The sequence below is a fragment of the Protomyctophum parallelum genome, assembly GCF_964188405.1.
Source record: "Protomyctophum parallelum genome assembly, chromosome: 16".
NCBI classification, from domain to species: Eukaryota; Metazoa; Chordata; class Actinopteri; order Myctophiformes; family Myctophidae; genus Protomyctophum; species Protomyctophum parallelum.
The window spans coordinates 32,475,364-32,494,355 of record NC_139711.1 but is presented as its reverse complement, the minus strand read 5'-3'; the positions used below and the strand labels follow the sequence as shown (position 1 = coordinate 32,494,355).

Below are 18,992 nucleotides of genomic sequence, written 5' to 3'. Positions count from 1 at the left end.
GTGCACAGAATGTCCTGTCCTCTGTCCCCTGCCCTATGTAGAATGACTTTCCAGCCAATCACAGTGCAGAATGGCACACCTTCCAGCCAATCCCATCACAGAACAGAAGGACACACGTTCCAGCCAACCCCAGCGCGCATTCGGTCCACACATTTCGTCCTCAAATGTTGAGGACACATTTGTGTCACAGCACAGCACAGTCTCGTTCAGGGATATGACATACCCAAAGTATGTGCAGTAGAGATCACCGGATGAGCTTTTTTGTCCCGAATCCGAGTGTGCATATTTATAATCCGCCCGTTATCCGACCGCATTAATTAATTAATCCAATTTATATATCCGCAACCACCCGAAATCCCCTGCAGGGAAGCAAAAGTGTATACTAGTGTATACAGTAGAATAGCCAATCTACAAGCTCACAACGCGTCGCTGGCTCGCTGCAACGCGTTGTGAGCATGTAGATCGGCTATTTAAATTATAAGTTGTATCACTCACCACTGCAGACAGTTCACCAAAGTTATGATTGTATATTCAACAAGGCTGCCGCCCGTTCAGTCATTCACGTCTTTTCATGTGGCATACGTATATCTAGCCCTCGCTCCCATGCAGTCCCATGGCACCGAGTCCCACGCCAAACTTATATTCTTCCCTTCTGTTTCAGTTAGTTGTAAGTTTCTTTCATACTCTCAGCTGCCTGTTAGCCTAGCAGCTAGCAGACCACTTGTTGTTGTGGTCCTTACTTACGCCAATATAGGCGTCTAATTTGTGCCTGATGGAAAATATTAAAATACTACAAACGCACGCACGCCGAGATTTTGTGCCTTTTAAAAACTATATTATAAGGCTATAGAATATATAGAAATATAATTTATTTACGTTTAAAAAGTTATAAAACCTATAGATGGATACCATTAATTTATTTCCAGCATTATTTCACCCGCGGTTTATCCAATATGAATTAATAATATATTCCACTGACCCTAAACCGACCCTAAACTGCGGTTAACCGCGGCATCTGCGGCTAAATCCGCCATCCGCTGGTCTCTAATATACAATATACTCTATCCCCTCTCTCCATCCTCACGAGGAGAGCGTTGGGCAATGTCTGATGACATCTCTCTCCCTCTGCCACTTATCACAGCGTGCAATATGTGCAGGCGATTTCTTACTCAAATTTTGAGGACACAATTACTAAAATAATTTGTGAATAAAATATAAGATATATATTGTGTGTTCAGATGTGCAAACACACCCACAAATAACAAACACATCTACGGTACACACAACACACAGACTTATTCTCAATTCTTCATCATCTTTCTTACCTCCCATAGAGAATAACTCAGTGGTGGTTCACTCGAGCCTTGACAACACAACTTCAGGGGAGGCGGACGAGGCGTATCTCAGCTGTGTGGACCAGGAAGAGATGCTTAATCTGGGCTTCACCATTGGCAGTTTCTTGCTCAGTGCCACTACCCTGCCCCTTGGTATCCTGATGGACAAGTATGGGCCACGACCCATTCGCCTGGTCGGCAGGTAATAGGAATATTCACAGAAATTCAAGATTCAACAAGAGTTTGCTATATCATGACACTGGAATGGTTGTGATTTTTTTTTTTTTCTTCTAATCAAGTTTGAAATATTACAAAACATCCTACACCTCACATTTCTTTTCAGGAATAGAATGTTTGCCTCAGTTGACACCGTGAAAAAAAGTTAGGTAAGGTGCTTTGAAGGCCATGCATGTAGAGTAATTCACTAAAGTGATAGCCAGCTTGTAGTGACATAGCCAAGTTTAAATCAGTTCTGGATGGATTACATTCCTAAAGTAGGAGAGACTACTGCTATTGTTCTCTTTTAGCAGCTGAATGAATTAATAGAGGCGGGGCACACCAATGTCCATGTGAAAGGAATGCATAGTAAAGGGCAGATTCCTTAATAGCTGTATGAAATATAATAATATAATAATAATATAATATAATTTGGTGGGACAAATATGAATATAGTCGAAAATTGTACTTCCCTTCCTATATTAGCATAGCATAGCACAGATATTTCCTTCAGTGGTTGTTGATACTAGACCTGACCTCGATTAGTCGAATAGTCAACTAATCGATATAACTGATTCGACTGCTAATCTCTTAGTTGAATAAGAAATTTAAAAAAAGAGAGTTTGGCCTAATTTGTTATACTAGAGCGGTGCCCGTGGGGCCTCTACAGCGGTGCCCGTTGGGTACTGGCCTACTTGGAAAGATGCAAGTTGGAAATGCATGCCCCACCCAGATATTATGCGTTGGAGCCTCTACAGCGGTGCCTTTTGGGCACTGGCCTACTTGAAACGATGCAAGTTGGAAATGAATGCCCCACCCAGATATTTTGTCTGTGTCCCATATATGGCCATATATGGAATTTTTTGTCAGGCACGCCCAAACATGGAGTCTATGCAGTCATCAGAATGATCAGAACAGGCCAGCTCCATATATCGGACACTGGGCAGAGGCCTTTTTGGGGCGGTTCTGGACAACTGGGTACGACCGACTCGACACCGGCCGACTTGGTGCATTTATAGATAGATTAATTAACTAATAGTTTACCAAAAATAGCATATATATCATGATTTATTGGGAGAAAACATATGTCTGATTTATGTTATGTTATTCATATTTATATGTTAAATCAGACATTAATCAACCCTCACAGCCCAAATGGAATGATCCTTTATTGCATTTATTTTTCATGATTCAACTGAGATTGGCACATTTTGCAGTCGAATCAGACCGATTCGATTATTTTTAAGTGGTGCAACCACTTCCTTAAGTAGCTCCTTAAGTAGCTTTGTGTGTGTGTGTGCCTGGCTGGCTGGCTACCTGTGTCTGAGCAGCTTTGTGTGTGCCTGGCTGGCTGGCTACCTGTGTCTGAGCAGCTTTGTGTGTGCCTGGCTGACTTGCTACCTGTGTCTGAGCAACTTTGTATGTGCCGGCCCAGGCCGTAGCGTAACGGTCTGGGCACCGGACTGGTAATCCAGTCGCAGTGTGCCGCGGGTTCGACTCCCGGACCCGACACGGCCTTTACTGCATGTCATCCCCCCATCTCTCTCCCGTTTCCTGTCAGCCTACTGTCTGTCCCTTCAAAAATCAATAAAAGGCGTAAGCCGAAAAAAAAAACTTTGTATGTGCCTGGCTGGCTGGCTACCTGTGTCTGAGCATCTTTCTGTGTGCTTCGCTGGCTGGCTACCTGTGTCTGAGCACGGAAATTGCATTTGTTTGTGAGTCACTGTTGTGCAGCCTACCATTATACATATTAACTGTATATATGATGATTTCAGGTGTATCAGTACAGTACAGCAGGGGTTCTCAACATTTTTGTCCGGGGACCCGGGGAAATGGTTTGGCAATGTCTCGGGACCTCCGCCCCCTCCCGACCCCCAATATAAATTGACTGCTACAATACACCATAAATAAATACTGAAACCAGATATAATCATTAGGGAAGGTATGTGTACTATATGTAATTACATTTTCCAGCCATTTAGTTATTTTTATTTTTTTATTTATTTTAATAATAATACTTTGGTGACCCCCCAAAATAATTTGGGGACTCCCCCCCCCGAGGGGTCGCGACCCACGGGTTGAGAACCACTGCAGTACAGTACAGCACTACAGTACAGTACAGGGACCCCCTGGGGACCCCCACCTGGTAACTGTCATTTCTCAACCGTTTCGGACGCGGGGCGGCGTGCCGGAAACCGGGACCGGCTCCCTGGGCGTGTCTGGAAGTCCTGGGGACCCCCCGGGGACCCCCACACGGAGTTGCATGTGTCATAATGACATATTTACAAACTAATTCCCATTCAAATTCAGCGTGTGATCCATCTGACTCATATGTTTAAAGACGCTGCAGGGCTATGAGTGACCATAGCGGCTGGCCCTCTGGGTGTTGCTAGACTTGTCTTTGCTTCAGGCAGTCAAACGGACCTGTTGCAGCACGTTTAGACAGCTTAAGCTCATGAAAGAGGTATTTTATGTTTTGGGAGTTTAATAGTTTGTTGCGCTCCTGTGTTTCTGTCTCTCTTTCACAGTTCTTTTTTCGGGCTCTCCTGTATCATGATGTCTATCTCGGCATACAACCCTGGTGGTATGTGCACTGAAACACCTGCACACGCACAAAAGTCACATGCACATATTAAAAACACACGACAAAAATCTGACCCAGAAAGGAGCAGAGACATGTTCATGCCAATTATAGATAACTCAATGTAACCTCTCCTTCTTTCGTCCTTCTCTTCTCTCCAGCCCTGTCAGCGCTCATCTTCCTGGCCCTCTCCTTAAATGGCTTCAGTGGAATCTGTATGACGTTCACCTCCCTCACAGTAAGACACAGAAATGGTTCAAAAAGAGAGAAAGACACATAGACAAACGAAATAGAGTGTCTTGTAGCAGTATACAGTCTGTTTCCCCGTTGCAACAGTATTTGTTCATGTTTTTGGGGTAACATAGAACCTATTTGTGAGCTACTGTATAACACAAATACAAAAAGTAATTTGACACAATGGAATGATTAGTTCGATCTCATTGCCCCACACAAGTGCTTGTTTGCAGTGCTGTTGTTCCCAGACTGCATTCTTTCAGTGTCCGAAATGCTGGAGAAATAAGTAAAAAGATATAGCCTACTGCATCTTCGTATCTGGATAAACCATCTTTTACATTTCTTTTCTACCATTCTAGAATATTGCTTGTAGTGTATGAAAAATTACTAGTGCTAGAGTTCTTTCAAAGGAAGGTCAGAATGTTAGTTACCCATTCTGGGCAGGAACCCATTTTGGGTTTTTCAGAAAACTGGCCTAAATGGGTTAAAAGGATGCTGGGTAGTCTGAACCCGTATTTGTGTAGCTGAGGGAAAAGGGTGTTGTGTTGTGTCTGGGGGCTATCTGTGTGTGTCGTCAGTCGCATGACGTGTCAAATGGTACACCAACATTGTTTTGTCATATGCCCTGCGCCCCGGCAAGTATGTGGAAGAGCATTCTGTGTTATTAGTGTGCGTGGTGTCCTATGTTTCCGTCTGAGTTGCACATGGCTTTGTCACAGATGGAAAGTGTTTACCACTAGCGCCAATGGCCAATCAGGGCTGTGGGCTGACCACACACCCTCACCCTGCCCACACACACATGCAAGGGCACTTTCTCTCATTCCTATTTTGTATTTTCCTTCCCTCACCTGTACTCTATGTACACTGTTGTGGTTTGTACACATATGTGACTCAACGCCTTGTCAGTGACACAGCTCTCACAAACCATGTTGCATGTAGGGGAGCTGAAACACCTCTCTGTTATGGGAGGGAGAGCACCTGGCTGGTTACACGCACACGCACGCTGTGATAATGCCAGCCGATAGTCGGAGGCTCCAGGAAGTAGACAGGTCCACAAGTACATTTTAGGCATTTTATTTTCCTTTAAAAGTGCCTTACAGTACACAGTGCAAGCCGGCGACAAAGTACAAAAATAAATAATGCTGGCCAAAAGTAAACATTCCAAAAACAACCAAAATGAACACTTGAAATTAAAATGATACTCAAGAAAACAAACAGGAACTGTTACAGGCTTTTTCACCTTCAATGAGTCCCTGGCTCGCAGCTCTCCCCTGATATCTCTACGGGATTATGGGTTTAATATGGTCGAGAAAACGGGATGTCGGACCTATTGGAATTCTTAATTATTTGCATTTTTCGGAATTATGGGAGGTCGGAATATTGTGAGGTCTACCATTCTAGAATTGAGCTTGTAGTGTATGGAAATGACTAGTTCTGAGTTCTTTCAAAGGAAGGTCAGAATGTTAGTTAAAAGGATGCTGGGTAGTCTGAACCCGTATTTGTGTAGCTGAGGGAAAAGGGTGTTGTGTTGTGTCTGGGGGCTATCTGTGTGTGTCGTCAGTCGCGTGACGTGTCAAATGGTACACCAACATTGTTTTGTCATATGCCCTGCGCCCCGGCAGGTATGTGGAAGAGCATTCTGTTCTGTGTTATTAGCGTGTTATCAGAATGTTTCCGTTGTTCCGAGTTGCACATGGCCTTGTCACAGATGGAAAGTGTTTCCCACTAGCGCCAATGGCCAATCAGGGCAGTGGGCTGCCCACACACCCTCACCCTGCCCACCACACACATGACATGCAAGGGCACTTTCTCTCTATTTCGTCTGTGCTCTCTGCTTTTCCTGCGTGTGCCTGTGTCCTTATCTTCTGACCCAGTGAGATTATGTGACAGTCACATATATCTTGTAACTAATATATCACCTAAACATAATTGATTGATTGCGAAGACTACTTTAAAGTAAGTAGTTTAAGGCCTTTGAGGGGGCAGTTCTCTTTAACAAACGGCATCATCTACAGTTGTAAATTATTATAGCATAAAGTATATTGAACAATGAAGTATATTAAACTATTGAAATGTCGAAAGGTTTTAGATCTTCCTTTTCACACGTACACTGTTGTGGTTTGTACACATATGTGACTCAACGCCTTGTCAGTGACACAGCTCTCACAAACCATGTTGCATGTAGGGGAGCTGAAACACCTCTCTGTTATAGGGAGGGAGAGCACCTGGCTGGTTACACGCACACGCACGCTGTGATAATGCCAGCCGATAGTCGGAGGCTCCAGGAAGTAGACAGGTCCACAAGTACATTTTAGCTGGGTCCTTTAGCTGAGCATTTGCTATTATTTTGTGGAAAGCTGGGAGACAATATATACTCAGAATAATCCCCTAATCAGTAAGTGGTAAATAATTAACTCAACCACACGGCCAACTAAGGCCTACGAGTAATTCTTCCACATTACTATATGTTAAAGGAATATTAAATATACAAATTCACTATATATTTCACAGGCCCAATTCATTTAGAGAACCTAACATAAATAAGACCAAACATAATAACACAGACATGAACAAACACCCCTCCTCCTCTACAGTACTTGGCACCCTCCAATCTAGAGAGGAGTGCCAGCACTGCAGAGGAGAGACAGGTGACAAACATAATTAAACTTCAGTGTCAATAAATACAAAAACATTTAAAACTCTTTCACTCATTGTGTCATCACCAAAAAGGTCACCCGTACAATATATGAACAGTCACTTCCAATCCAGCTGGTTTGTCAATGATCACTTCGACTTTAGCTGTGTAGTCTGTGTGCAAGGTCCTCGATATTGTCAGGGCACGGGCTGCCCATTACACACACACACGCACCCACAATCTTACAATATACTTCTCCTTTCTCTCTCTCTCTATCTGTCTCTCTCTATCTCTGTCGTTCTCTTTCTGCCTTTCTGTCTGGCTGCCTGGTTGCTTCTCGGTCTCTGAATGGGTCGGGGTGTACCAGCATGACCCAGAGTTGATGTCTGCTGCAAAATCTGCAATATGGCATAAGGTCCCTCAAATGTGAGCACTTTATCATAACAAAAACGTCTTCGGAGGGTTGTGGTCGTAACAGTCCATGTTATGCTACAGTCCCACTGTATGTGTTTGAGTTCACTGGCTCTGGCAGTCACACATTGAGCTTCCACATATCTATTCTATTTATATTATGGGTGTGCTTCAATAATGTACTGTAGGCCTATATAAATGTTTAGTGGAATATAAAAATCACACTTGTGTGAAGTGAGGGGCGCTCTTATCACCCGCACACTGGACTGAGCTCCAAAAGCTTAATTTTTTATTTTCCCACCACAGGGAGCCTCACGGCTCACAGCTCTTCATCAGAGGTCTGATGAAGAGCCGTGAGGCTCCAAACGTCATGTCACTGTGGTGAGAAAATAAAAAAATTAAGTTTTTGGAGCTCAGTCCAGTGTCCGTCTTACTTTCTTTTATATTGTTTGCTTCGGCCCAGCACCTGGCGTTCAGTTAGTGGATGTGCGTGTTCTATTGTTTCCTTTTGCGCTCTTATTGTCATACATCATCATACATCACATTCCATGCTCAGCCTATCAAATCATTGCAAATTGGAAACACACAAAGCTGGGTATAGGAGGGGCTCCTAATGGCCTGTATGTAGATTCACATTGCGACAGTGGCTCTTCAGGTGGTGTTTGAGTTGAGACATTACATTTTGTTTGACTCTTTTCCACATCAAAATCTTTTGTAGGTAATATTTCACAATTTGGCCATTTTGTATGGTATAGTTTGTTGATTATTTGACCCATAATGGTCTGTTTTTCATTTCAGAGTGTGCAGATACAATGTATAAACTAGACCAGAGAAAACTATCTTGCACATTAAGCAAATCATCTGTGGACCCAAAAATCATTTGGGGACCCCCCCTGAGAGCTCCAACCCACAGTTTGAGAACCGCAAATGCATGATATGTTGCATGAGCGTACTGAATTTGTGTTGCGTTGACATTGAGTGGATGGTGAAGGTCTGCCAGCTAGCTTGTCATGTTGTTTTTCATGTACACTGCCTTCAAGGAATTGGAGGCATGGAGGGCTTTCTTCTTGGCACGTGGCTAAGGTGTCGCTGTTGAATGTTCTCAGCTGTCTCAGCAGTAAAAGTCATATTGGCCATCCTCTAAAAGGGATTACAAAGCAACTCATTCAACTCAACTCAAATATAGCTCTGTATTGCCCTGAATTAGTGCTGCACGATTCTTGCTCAAATGTGAATCTCGATTTTCTTCCACAAGAATTGAGATTGAGAAGAATTTAATTCTCACACGTTTCACATTTTTTCCATGTAAATATTTATTGTCTTTAGTCTGTAGTTTAGTTGCTGAACATTACATTCAAAAGTTTGGCACCTGTTTAAACAGACAACATCAAAGTGCTTGACTTAAACATCTCTTAATGTCTCTCTTTTGTAGCAAAAACATAAGAGTAACTAAAATGAATTGGACAGCCAACTAGTGTTGCACGATTCTTGCTCAAATTGAGAAATGACTCTAGATCGCGATGGTTTTTTGATTAATTGTCACTGCTACAGTCTTTACAAGGAAAAAAACACCACCCCCTGTCCTTAGACCCTCAATTGGGCAAGACACATTCCCAAGAGAAAGCCTGTGACGGGGGGAAAAAGGAAGAAACCCCAGGAAGGGTCACAGAGGAGGGGACCCCCTTCCAGGGTTGACAGACTTTCATCTTAATCTGCCAAGTCAAGTTGATTAGCTAATCCAGCATCAGTGACTAGGTCCTCTGTTCACTGTGTAATCTGCAAACCTAAAGAGATTAGCACACTGCTGGACAAACACAAGACATTGACATTATTCACACTGCGGCCATTTTGCTCTTACATCATACTCTGTTCACCATGTGACTGTGGGGGGGAACCAGGAATGATTTTACACCGGCCCCTTTACACCATGTGACTGTGGGGGGGAACCAGGAATGACTTTACACCGGCCCCTTTACACCATGTGACTGTGGGGGGGAACCAGGAATGACTTTACACCGGCCCCTTTACACCATGTGACTGTGGGGGGAACCAGGAATGACTTTACACCGGCCCCTTTACACCATGTGACTGTGGGGGGGGAACCAGGAATGACTTTACACCGGCCCCTTTACACCATAACATGAAGCGGTGTAGCCGAAAATCAGGTTTTAACGTTGGTCCGGTTGCTAGGCAACACCTCCGTCACTCCCCCATCTTTGCCCACGGCCTCCAGTCAAAGTAGGATTTTCAATGCCTTGTATCTCTGAAACTACGAGCACTGCATGGTTTTTCTGATGCATACGAGGTTCGGATGTCATTTGTGGTTTGTACCGCATCGCAAAAACCCCTGGCAGGGTTTACTTACACTCTGCTGCCACCTCGTGGCACAGAAATAATGAATGGAATAAAATACATATATTAAATAAGTAAGAACTGTCAGAAATATTTGGTAGATACAGTACATTAAATGGTCGTAAACAACACATGGCACACAGACCATATGGCACGTTAATTTGGAGAGAACTTGGTCAAAAAATGGCTGAGTAAGTCAGAGACACAAAGAAGCAGTGAAATGGAAAGTTACATGATGTGGTTTGAGAGAACCAGAGGCAGCACTGTATCTGGTGAAACCACGTAGTAGTTACATGATGTGGTTTGAGAGAACCAGAGGCAGCACTGTATCTGGTGAAACCACGTAGTAGTTACATGATGTGGTTTGAGAGAACCAGAGGCAGCACTGTATCTGGTGAAACCACGTAGTTACATGATGTGGTTTGAGAGAACCAGAGGCAGCACTGTATCTGGTGAAACCACGTAGTTACATGATCTGGTTTGAGAGAACCAGAGGCAGCACTGTTTCTGGTGAAACCACGTAGTTACATGATCTGGTTTGAGAGAACCAGAGGCAGCACTGTATCTGGTGAAACCACGTAGTTACATGATGTGGTTTGAGAGAACCAGAGGCAGCACTGTATCTGGTGAAACCACGTAGTTACATGATCTGGTTTGAGAGAACCAGAGGCAGCACTGTATCTGGTGAAACCACGTAGTTACATGATGTGGTTTGAGAGAACCAGAGGCAGCACTGTATCTGGTGAAACCACGTAGTAGTTCAATATCTAGTTCAATGTCAGTCGTTGGATTGGCGCAGCTTTACGCCGAGATGAGCAACGTTTGGGGCTCAGTTTCCTCTTTAAGGAAATCGGTAGAAAAGGGGTTGGGAAAAGGGGGTGGGGTGGGGGTAGGGGGTGCGGATGGGGTCTGAGGTCGACAGAAGAAGCTGGTCCCGATCAGCTGTGGTTTAGTGTTTCCCGCTGTGAACTTTACTGAGAGCTGCAGCTGTGGTTTGAAAAGATCTGAGGAACCCAAAAGCGTGACACTCTCTCCTCCCTCTTTCTCTCCTTCCCTCTCTTGTCTTTCTTTCTTTCATGTCTTTTTCTGTCTTTCCTCTGTTGCGCTCACCCTCCATCTCCCCGCTGTCCGTTTCTCTGCCAAATCCGCACCTCATAATCTCTTCCATATATTCAGTGTTACTGTTGTAATGTAAGTGCATCCCGGGGCAGGCTACACAGAAAAATCCTGAATGTTCATTTAACCCCTTTCAACCTAGCACCCCTATTTTGGGCATGTCATTATAGGGGAACTTTTTTTATTTTTATTACATTTGCAAAAAAGAAAAAGAAACACATTGTGAGTTTATAGATAGCCCATTTTTGCTATTTGTTGTATGATGAAATATATAGGGCTTACAGTAAGTGGTGTGTACTTGTTCATATCTTTGGGCATAAATAAACGATTGCGTCAGATATACTCATCAAATGAAATGAAATTAATATGTATTTATATATATATAGCATTTGCAGCTCAATGCACTTCACAGAAAATAATTATTAAAAAGAATAAAAAAGTAATAAAATCAAAGAAAAGCTCAAAAGTAAAACAAGCGCAAAAATAGATCCGCTGCAGTTGGATCCAGAAGTCGTGGTAATTGAATGGCCAGTGTTGTCCTTCCTTTGTCGCTGGCTGTGTGGCAGCAGGTGGTGTCTCCTTCCTGGTGTCACGTGGCATTGGGTGTCCACCTCCACCTCCCCCTGACAGGAGGGGCATGTGCTCCACCTCCACCTCCCCCTGGCAGGAGGGGCATGTGCTCCACCTCCCCCTGACAGGAGGGGCATGTGCTCCACCTCCACCTCCCCCTGACAGGAGGGGCATGTGCTCCACCTCCACCTCCCCCTGACAGGAGGGGGTGTCCACCTCCACCTCCCCCTGGCAGGAGGGGGTGTCCACCTCCACCTCCCCCTGACAGGAGGGGGTGTCCACCTCCACCTCCCCCTGACAGGAGGGGCATGTGCTCCACCTCCACCTCCCCCTGGCAGGAGGGGCATGTGCTCCACCTCCACCTCCCCCTTACAGGAGGGGCATGTGCTCCACCTCCACCTCCCCCTGGCAGGAGGGGCATGTGCTCCAAGTGTGAAATATGTTCTTCATGGGAGCTGTCAGAAGTCAGAACACTCTGCATGATGTGAATCTGGCTCGCTGTTGTTTACACGTGCTCATGTACGCACACACACACACACACACACACACACACACACACACACACACACACACACACACACACACGCTCGATGTAACTAAGTACATTTACTCAAGTGAATTTTGAGGTCTTTACTGGAGTATTTTGCAATTACTTCTACTCCACTACATCTCTGAGGCAAATATTATTCGTTTACCTAATTACAATTATTTTAAAACTTTAGTTAGTTACTGGTTACTTTGTAGATTTGGATTATTATTACAAAACATACAATACCCACTTCAGCTGTATACGGTATACATTTCGGCCATTTGAAAATAGTGTTATACACTTGAAAGTATGTTCGTAAAGTAAATGTTATTACAGACTTTTACATTTAGAGCATTTCTACAGTGCCGTATTGATACTTTCTCTTGCTCTCTCATGCACACAAGCAACACACACACACACACACACACACACACACACACACACACACACACACACACACACACACACACACACACACCAGCGTGCACATACAGTACTTCAACTAGAATTCAGCTGTTACACTTGAAAAGCAAACATCAGCTCACTGACATCTAACATGGCTGGAATAGTTTTGCTTTAACATTAGTAAGAGATACATACTTCCCTGTGTACACAGAGGGCCCAGCATTCCACATATCATCTAATCGCTGCTAACAGGCTGTGAAATATTTTGATTCTCAGAAGTTCTGAATGAGGACGGCTGTTCTCGGGGGGTGTTTTCCATTTAGCTTGAGTGATAAGCTTCACTCAAAAATGTTTACCTGGCTAGAGCCGCCTCTGTTTTGTTTTTTTGGTCTCTAGTAAGACCTGTGTTAACCCCAACACTGAAGCGCACTCACGCACGCACAATCCAGCATCAGCTATTATACTGTAAAATCCTCAATATTAATTTAACTCTGAGATTGCGCCAATCTAACCAAATGGACCAGATTTAAATGTTGTAGCTGTCAGCAACTAACGGGCAGCAGACGGTGCCAACAAGTATGCGCACATGCAAACGGTGGTCTTACCCGCACACTCCAGGAAAGGAACATCTATATGTTGTGAAACGATTACTGGAACACCTTCCTCTCATGGAAGTTATTTGTCATTCTTAGCTTCCCGCCATGAAGCTGTCCTGTGCACAGCAGGCTTGTGTTAAATCACAACTGAAACGCCAAAGTGCTGTTGATAGGCTCAAACTCAAAACAGATACAGGGAGATCACAATCACAAAATCAACCACGCATTAAAAAGTAATGGGTGGGGGATCAGATACCAGATTACACACCTCAAAAATAACTTCTTCCTAAACAATTTGCCCTGTTTACAGTAGATACAGTAAGGTAAGACACATTTATTTGTATATAGCAAATTTAATACACAAGCGATTCCAAGTGCTTTACATAAGGAATAAATGTAAGAAGGCATTTTAAAATAAAGAATAAAATGAATCAAATAGATACAAAATTAATTAATTAATGCCACGTACACACACACACACACACACACACACACACACACACACACACACACACACACACACACACACACACACACACAGTTACACTCTTCAGCCATTGTTACATTCGTCATTCTTTGATTGGTATGAGGACACCGAAAAATGACAGTACTCAAGGACCCCTGAACTATGGGACAGATTCATTTGAAAGTCGACGGAGCAAGTTTAGGAACGGGTGCTTTGGCGTTGGGGAGAGAATGGTTGGCTTGTCATGCTGCACACTTCAAATCCTTGCCATGTGATTTTATAATCATGATTGACCCATTTAAATCTCTAATCAAAGGACAATGCGCGTGCTGAAAGTACAATAGGTCATTGTTTAGTTTAGGTAAGCTCCTTAATACTGTAAATAGGCCGACCCAATATATGATGTGCTCAGAGTCAGTGCCTGGTTCCCATTGCTCTGAGTCTATACACACATTGATGTGTGTCATCATCATCTATGCCATGTATGTGCCTAGAAATGAGCAAGCTTGCAGACTTATATTACTGCTGACTAGGCTCAGCTTCCCCAACATTAATCCTAATCTAAATAATTTATTTTAAAAAGACCCAGACACCTGTGTCATTAGCTATTTTTTACAGTCTATGGTCATTAGTCTGTCTGTCTGTCTGTTTGTCTGCCTTGCTTTACACGCAGGAGCTTACACCCTCTGCTGGACAAATCAATGTATTACACCCCCACTTCACTACAGTATTCCTTCTATGCTCATTGAATCTCACAATGCAGAAGATGTGCTAAACATAAACCAATCATTGTGTCACAACTTCAGTGCCGTTTTCAAAAAGAGAATGTTTGTGCCTTCTCATAATTAATTTCATTCTTCCTTCCAGCTCACCAACATGTTTGGCAGCCGGAGTTCAACCATCCTGTCCCTGATGATTGGTTCCTATGCCTCTTCTGCTGTGACATTCCCTGGACTGAAGGTAACCAAAGACGACATGTCTTCAGTACTTTGTCTGTAATAGAGCATGAGGTCTCAGAACTGGGGACATGAATTACATTTTGTGCAGAACCCACATATCCATATAAAGGCAGGGTATATAATCAGGGGTACACATAACCTTTTTGAGTTAGTTCTCAGAGGAGCACCTGGAGAAGTTGCGTGGTGTGCACTAATAGTTGCCTAATATTTAACAAATATCTCTCTTGTCTTTCCAGATGGTCTACGATGCAGGAGTGTCCTTCAACATCATCATGTGGGTGTGGGCGGGTGTTGCTGCTTTCGTCTTCTGCAACTGTTTCCTTAACTGGCCAACCGAGGGCTTCCCTACACCTAGTGAGGTTGATTACAGGTCAGTGTAGCCGTCCATCACCCCAGTTAGTCCAAGTCCAAACATGTCACCTGAGTTCAATACACTTTGTAATCAAGGATAGCCAGAAACCAAATTGCAATGGCTGTTTCTGTTTTTCGCCCCTTGGTTCCATGTAATATTCAGTCGTCTCACTTATCAACATCGCTGTGTGTGTGTGTGTGTGTGTGTGTGTGTGTGTGTGTGTGTGTGTGTGTGTGTTTGTGAAACAGTAAGATCATGGTGCTTCAAGAGCTGTCTTCAGGCGATCAGAAGGTGGTGGGAGAAAGACTGAACCAGAAGAATGGAGATGTCCAACACTCCATGGAGAAACTACCTACTGCGACTGCACGTGAGTCAAAATACATTCTGAAACTGAACGGGAAAACATTTGCACGCACGCATGCGAATAGTCGACTAATCGATCGGAACGGGTCTCAGTCGACTGACCACCTCTTAGTTGTTTGCCCCATTTTTTTTTATATAAAAATACAATATTTACAAAAATATACAAAAATATTGTATTATTCCACTAGGTCTGTGGGGGACATAATCACATTTGAACATTCTGACTGTTCAAATCTCCAATGTGCATGTGGAGTGTGTCTGCCTGTGTGGCAATGTGTCACTGCCTGTGACTTGATAGACTCCAGAATCTCAATCTCACCTGCTGTGCTCAATCTGGCTAATGATAAGCCTCTCAGTTGTTCACAAAAAAATCACACCTGTGTGAACCGAGTGGTGCAACTCCCCTCTCTCTCTCTCTCTCTCTCTCTATTAGCTTTATTATGGATATCAATCCGCGTCGCTGAGAACAATTTTTTCATTATTATTTTGGGTCGGCCTTTCCTTCTTTAGCATACCTCCTAGACCGGATCGCGCATGCGAGCTGCCGTCCACGGGGGTCGGCCTTTCCTTCTTTAGCGTACCTAGACCGGATCGCGCATGCGAGCTGCCGTCCACCTTCCATTATACAGGCAGACTAAAAGCTTCAATAACTCCTAATCTACGGAGCTCTCCATGGTTTGGTCAATTAGCGCGATGTTCGGAGGTCTTTGCTGATTATCCGGTGGTCTGGAAACATTGGTGCTTTCTAGAGCAAGGATGGCTATATTTTAGCTCGCTAGCATTGACGCTATTTATTTACCACAAGATGTGAGGCACGCACGCGCATTGTACACACACGCACGGATATTGCTGGCCATTGCTGGTTTCACACATGCGCACACCACTCGTGCTCAAGACGGATACATGATACATAACATACGGACATTCCTGGATGTGGTTGCACCACTCAAAAAAGAGACACACTCCACATGCACATTGGAGATTTGAACAGTCAGAATGTTCAAATGTGTTTATGTCCCCCACAGAACAAGTGGAATAATACAATATTTTTGTATATTTTTGTAAATATTGTATTTTTATTTACAATCTTTTTTCTTTTTTTTTTTTCTTCTTTTTTTCTTTTGCTCAGTCGACTATTAGTCGACTAACAGCAAAATTATTCATCTATCAGTCGACTATACAAATCCTTAGTCGGGGACAGCCCTAATGCGCACACACACACACACACAGTAGCTCAGTATACAGCCATATTAGGAGAGTTGCGTTACTCCCGTTCACTTCAGCGGGCCAGGTCTTCTACATTGACTTCTATTGGCGAATAGTGACAAAGCCCTGAACCAGAAGTGTACGGAATGCACTGGGGTAAATGAGTGTTTGTCACTATTTGGAGTTACATGAACCACGTGACCGGCGGAGTTTCTGACCCCTCATTGATGCAACTCTCCAATAGAAGGCTCTGTTTCAGTAGACTCAACATAGGATCCATAGGTTTCAGTAGACTCAACATGTACCATGTTAGGATCCATAGGTGTCGACGTGCCGTACACTCATAGCCTCCAGTACACTACTAATTCATATTAGCCATGAGAATCTTAAACACAAGCCACTATTTCTCAAAGGCCATAAAACGGTTGGATATATCATGGGCTATTAGTGTGTTAAAGCAATAAGGCTGTAAACAGCTTGAGACATTAATAAGCCATGGTCACATTAGTACCATGGCTTATTTAACATGTGTGTTAAAAACATTTCCTGGAAAACTCATCCAAAGAAAGAGCAGATCTATGGTGAACTGCCACCAATAACAACAACCGTAGCATGTCGTAGAGCGATCTTTTATGGTCACTGCTACCGCTCCAAGGATCAAGTAATATCAGATATCCTGCTATGGCGGCTCCCCCAATCGTCCAGAGTGGTGGAAAAAGTACTCAATTGTTTTACTTAAGTAAAAGTACCAATACTGCAATTTAGTACTACTCAAAATGAAAATGTACTTGAGTAAAAGTACCAAAGTATCGGCATCAAAATGTACTTAAAGTACTAAAAGTAAAAGTACTCATTGCAGAATGTCCAATGTCCACAAGTTCAAGTCTAGAAAATAGCAGATCTACTAGCTTTGACTTAACCAAATACAGTATATCATTATTCATTATCATGACTATTAAAACAAAAACCCAGAACAGTTCTGACTGAATGAACGTCCTATGACACTGTTTTACCCCCAAGCAGAACTAAAAGCCTATGGGTGCTTTTGTCACTTGTCAAGAAACTAAAATGGACAATAAAAATATAGTATAGCCTACCCTAATATACTAAGGACTTTCTGAGAAGGGCACTTCTCATTGAGGTATTTACACACTAAAAACACAAGTGTTCATTTAACTCTGACTCAGAGTTAAATTAACTACTGAAATGAACTACTGAGTTGTGCACGACGCACGTGGACTATAGCCTATCCTTATTATGAAAGAAGGGAGAGGGGGAAACACACAAGGGTGTGTGTTTGTGTGTGTGTGTGTGTGTAAAACATAACTCTATGGTTAAACATGGCTTGTTAAAAGAACTGCGCCGCGCGTTCGCCACGTTGGCAATGTTTACAACTGGACGAGTGGAGTTGGAGCCAGTCAATGCATTAAGCTCGGATATGGTGGCTAACTGCTAACTAAACAACAAAGTTTGCCTGATGATTAGTCACTCTTGTGGTGTTTTCCCCTCTCCCCCTTCCATAATTATATGTCCGCATGGGGTCCGCGTCGGTCGGAGATATTTCAAATAGCCCATCTACAAGTAAGTTTAAACTAGGGTTTAAGTGTTTAAGAATACTCTTGTGGGATGACAAAGAGAATTTATTTTCACCAGTGCCACTAACTTATCTTTTTCTCCCTCAGATGCCATCCCATTCCGTAGCTCTGTGTTTTCTCCTATCTTCCTGTGGAGTCTGGTTACCATGGGAATGTCCCAGCTGAGGATCATCTTCTTCATGGGAGCTGTGAACAAGATGTTGGAGTTCATGGTTACCCATGGCGCACAACACCGTGAGTCAGCCTACATTAATCTGTGTGTATATTTGTATATAATTATGTTACGGGTTATGATGATTTATTTCTTTTAAATCTTTATTTTTTCCTTCTTCAGCGTCCGAAAAGCTGGCAAAGCAGGCAGCGGACAATGGTGAGTATGTGGTTTATGCATGAGGTTGATGATCTGTGTATTCTTTGTTGTGTGGCTATGCACATATAGCCTGGAAACCAGGCGAATCTGCCAGAGTGAAATCATAGGTCTGTGTAATGTCATCACAAAACCAGGGTACCATCAGTCAACTGGCCTGAATTATAACCGAGGCCGGATTTCCAGACTCAAGTATGCCGTGTCTTACCCCCATTTCTTTAGCGGTTATAGTACGTCGTTACATGATGTCATTTTCCATTGTCTCCCTCAGTGAGTTTCTACGCGTCCATCTTTGGCACACTGCAGCTGGTGTGCCTGGTGACCTGTCCTCTGATTGGTTACATCATGGACTGGAGGATGAAGGAGTGCAAGGTGGAGAAGAGTCACACCTCAGACATAGACACCATGTAAGAGGAGATGGATATATTAACCACATACGTCCCTGTTCTGGGCATGTCATAATAGGTGAAAATAGGCAAACAGTCGGTTGAAATCATGGAACGCTCTCCTCCACCAAACCCATGCCACAAATGGTCAAAAAGTAACGTGAACACAGTGTCAACGGGTTATTGTTTGGGGCTCATTTGGACTATTGTCTATGTTTCACTTAAGCAGCATGTAACATTGCCATATTAAGCCAATTTGGACCACATAGCAAGCAACATCGTCACACTACTCCCACTAGTGTTCTTCCTTGTGACTGGA

General features: G+C 43.4%; 1 protein-coding gene across 1 annotated transcript in view; it reads left to right on the top strand.

The window, feature by feature from the left end:
- The window catches only part of slc43a1a (solute carrier family 43 member 1a), a 34,180-nt gene that overhangs the window by 6,238 nt on the left and 8,950 nt on the right, over positions 1 to 18,992 (top strand). Inside the window, exons 3-11 of the mRNA XM_083786172.1 lie at positions 1,335 to 1,536; positions 4,079 to 4,134; positions 4,293 to 4,369; positions 14,313 to 14,405; positions 14,641 to 14,774; positions 15,005 to 15,123; positions 18,008 to 18,154; positions 18,255 to 18,290; positions 18,559 to 18,694. Of these exons, the coding sequence (XP_083642298.1) occupies positions 1,335 to 1,536; positions 4,079 to 4,134; positions 4,293 to 4,369; positions 14,313 to 14,405; positions 14,641 to 14,774; positions 15,005 to 15,123; positions 18,008 to 18,154; positions 18,255 to 18,290; positions 18,559 to 18,694 (1,000 nt within the window). The remainder of the gene's footprint in view (positions 1 to 1,334; positions 1,537 to 4,078; positions 4,135 to 4,292; positions 4,370 to 14,312; positions 14,406 to 14,640; positions 14,775 to 15,004; positions 15,124 to 18,007; positions 18,155 to 18,254; positions 18,291 to 18,558; positions 18,695 to 18,992) is intronic.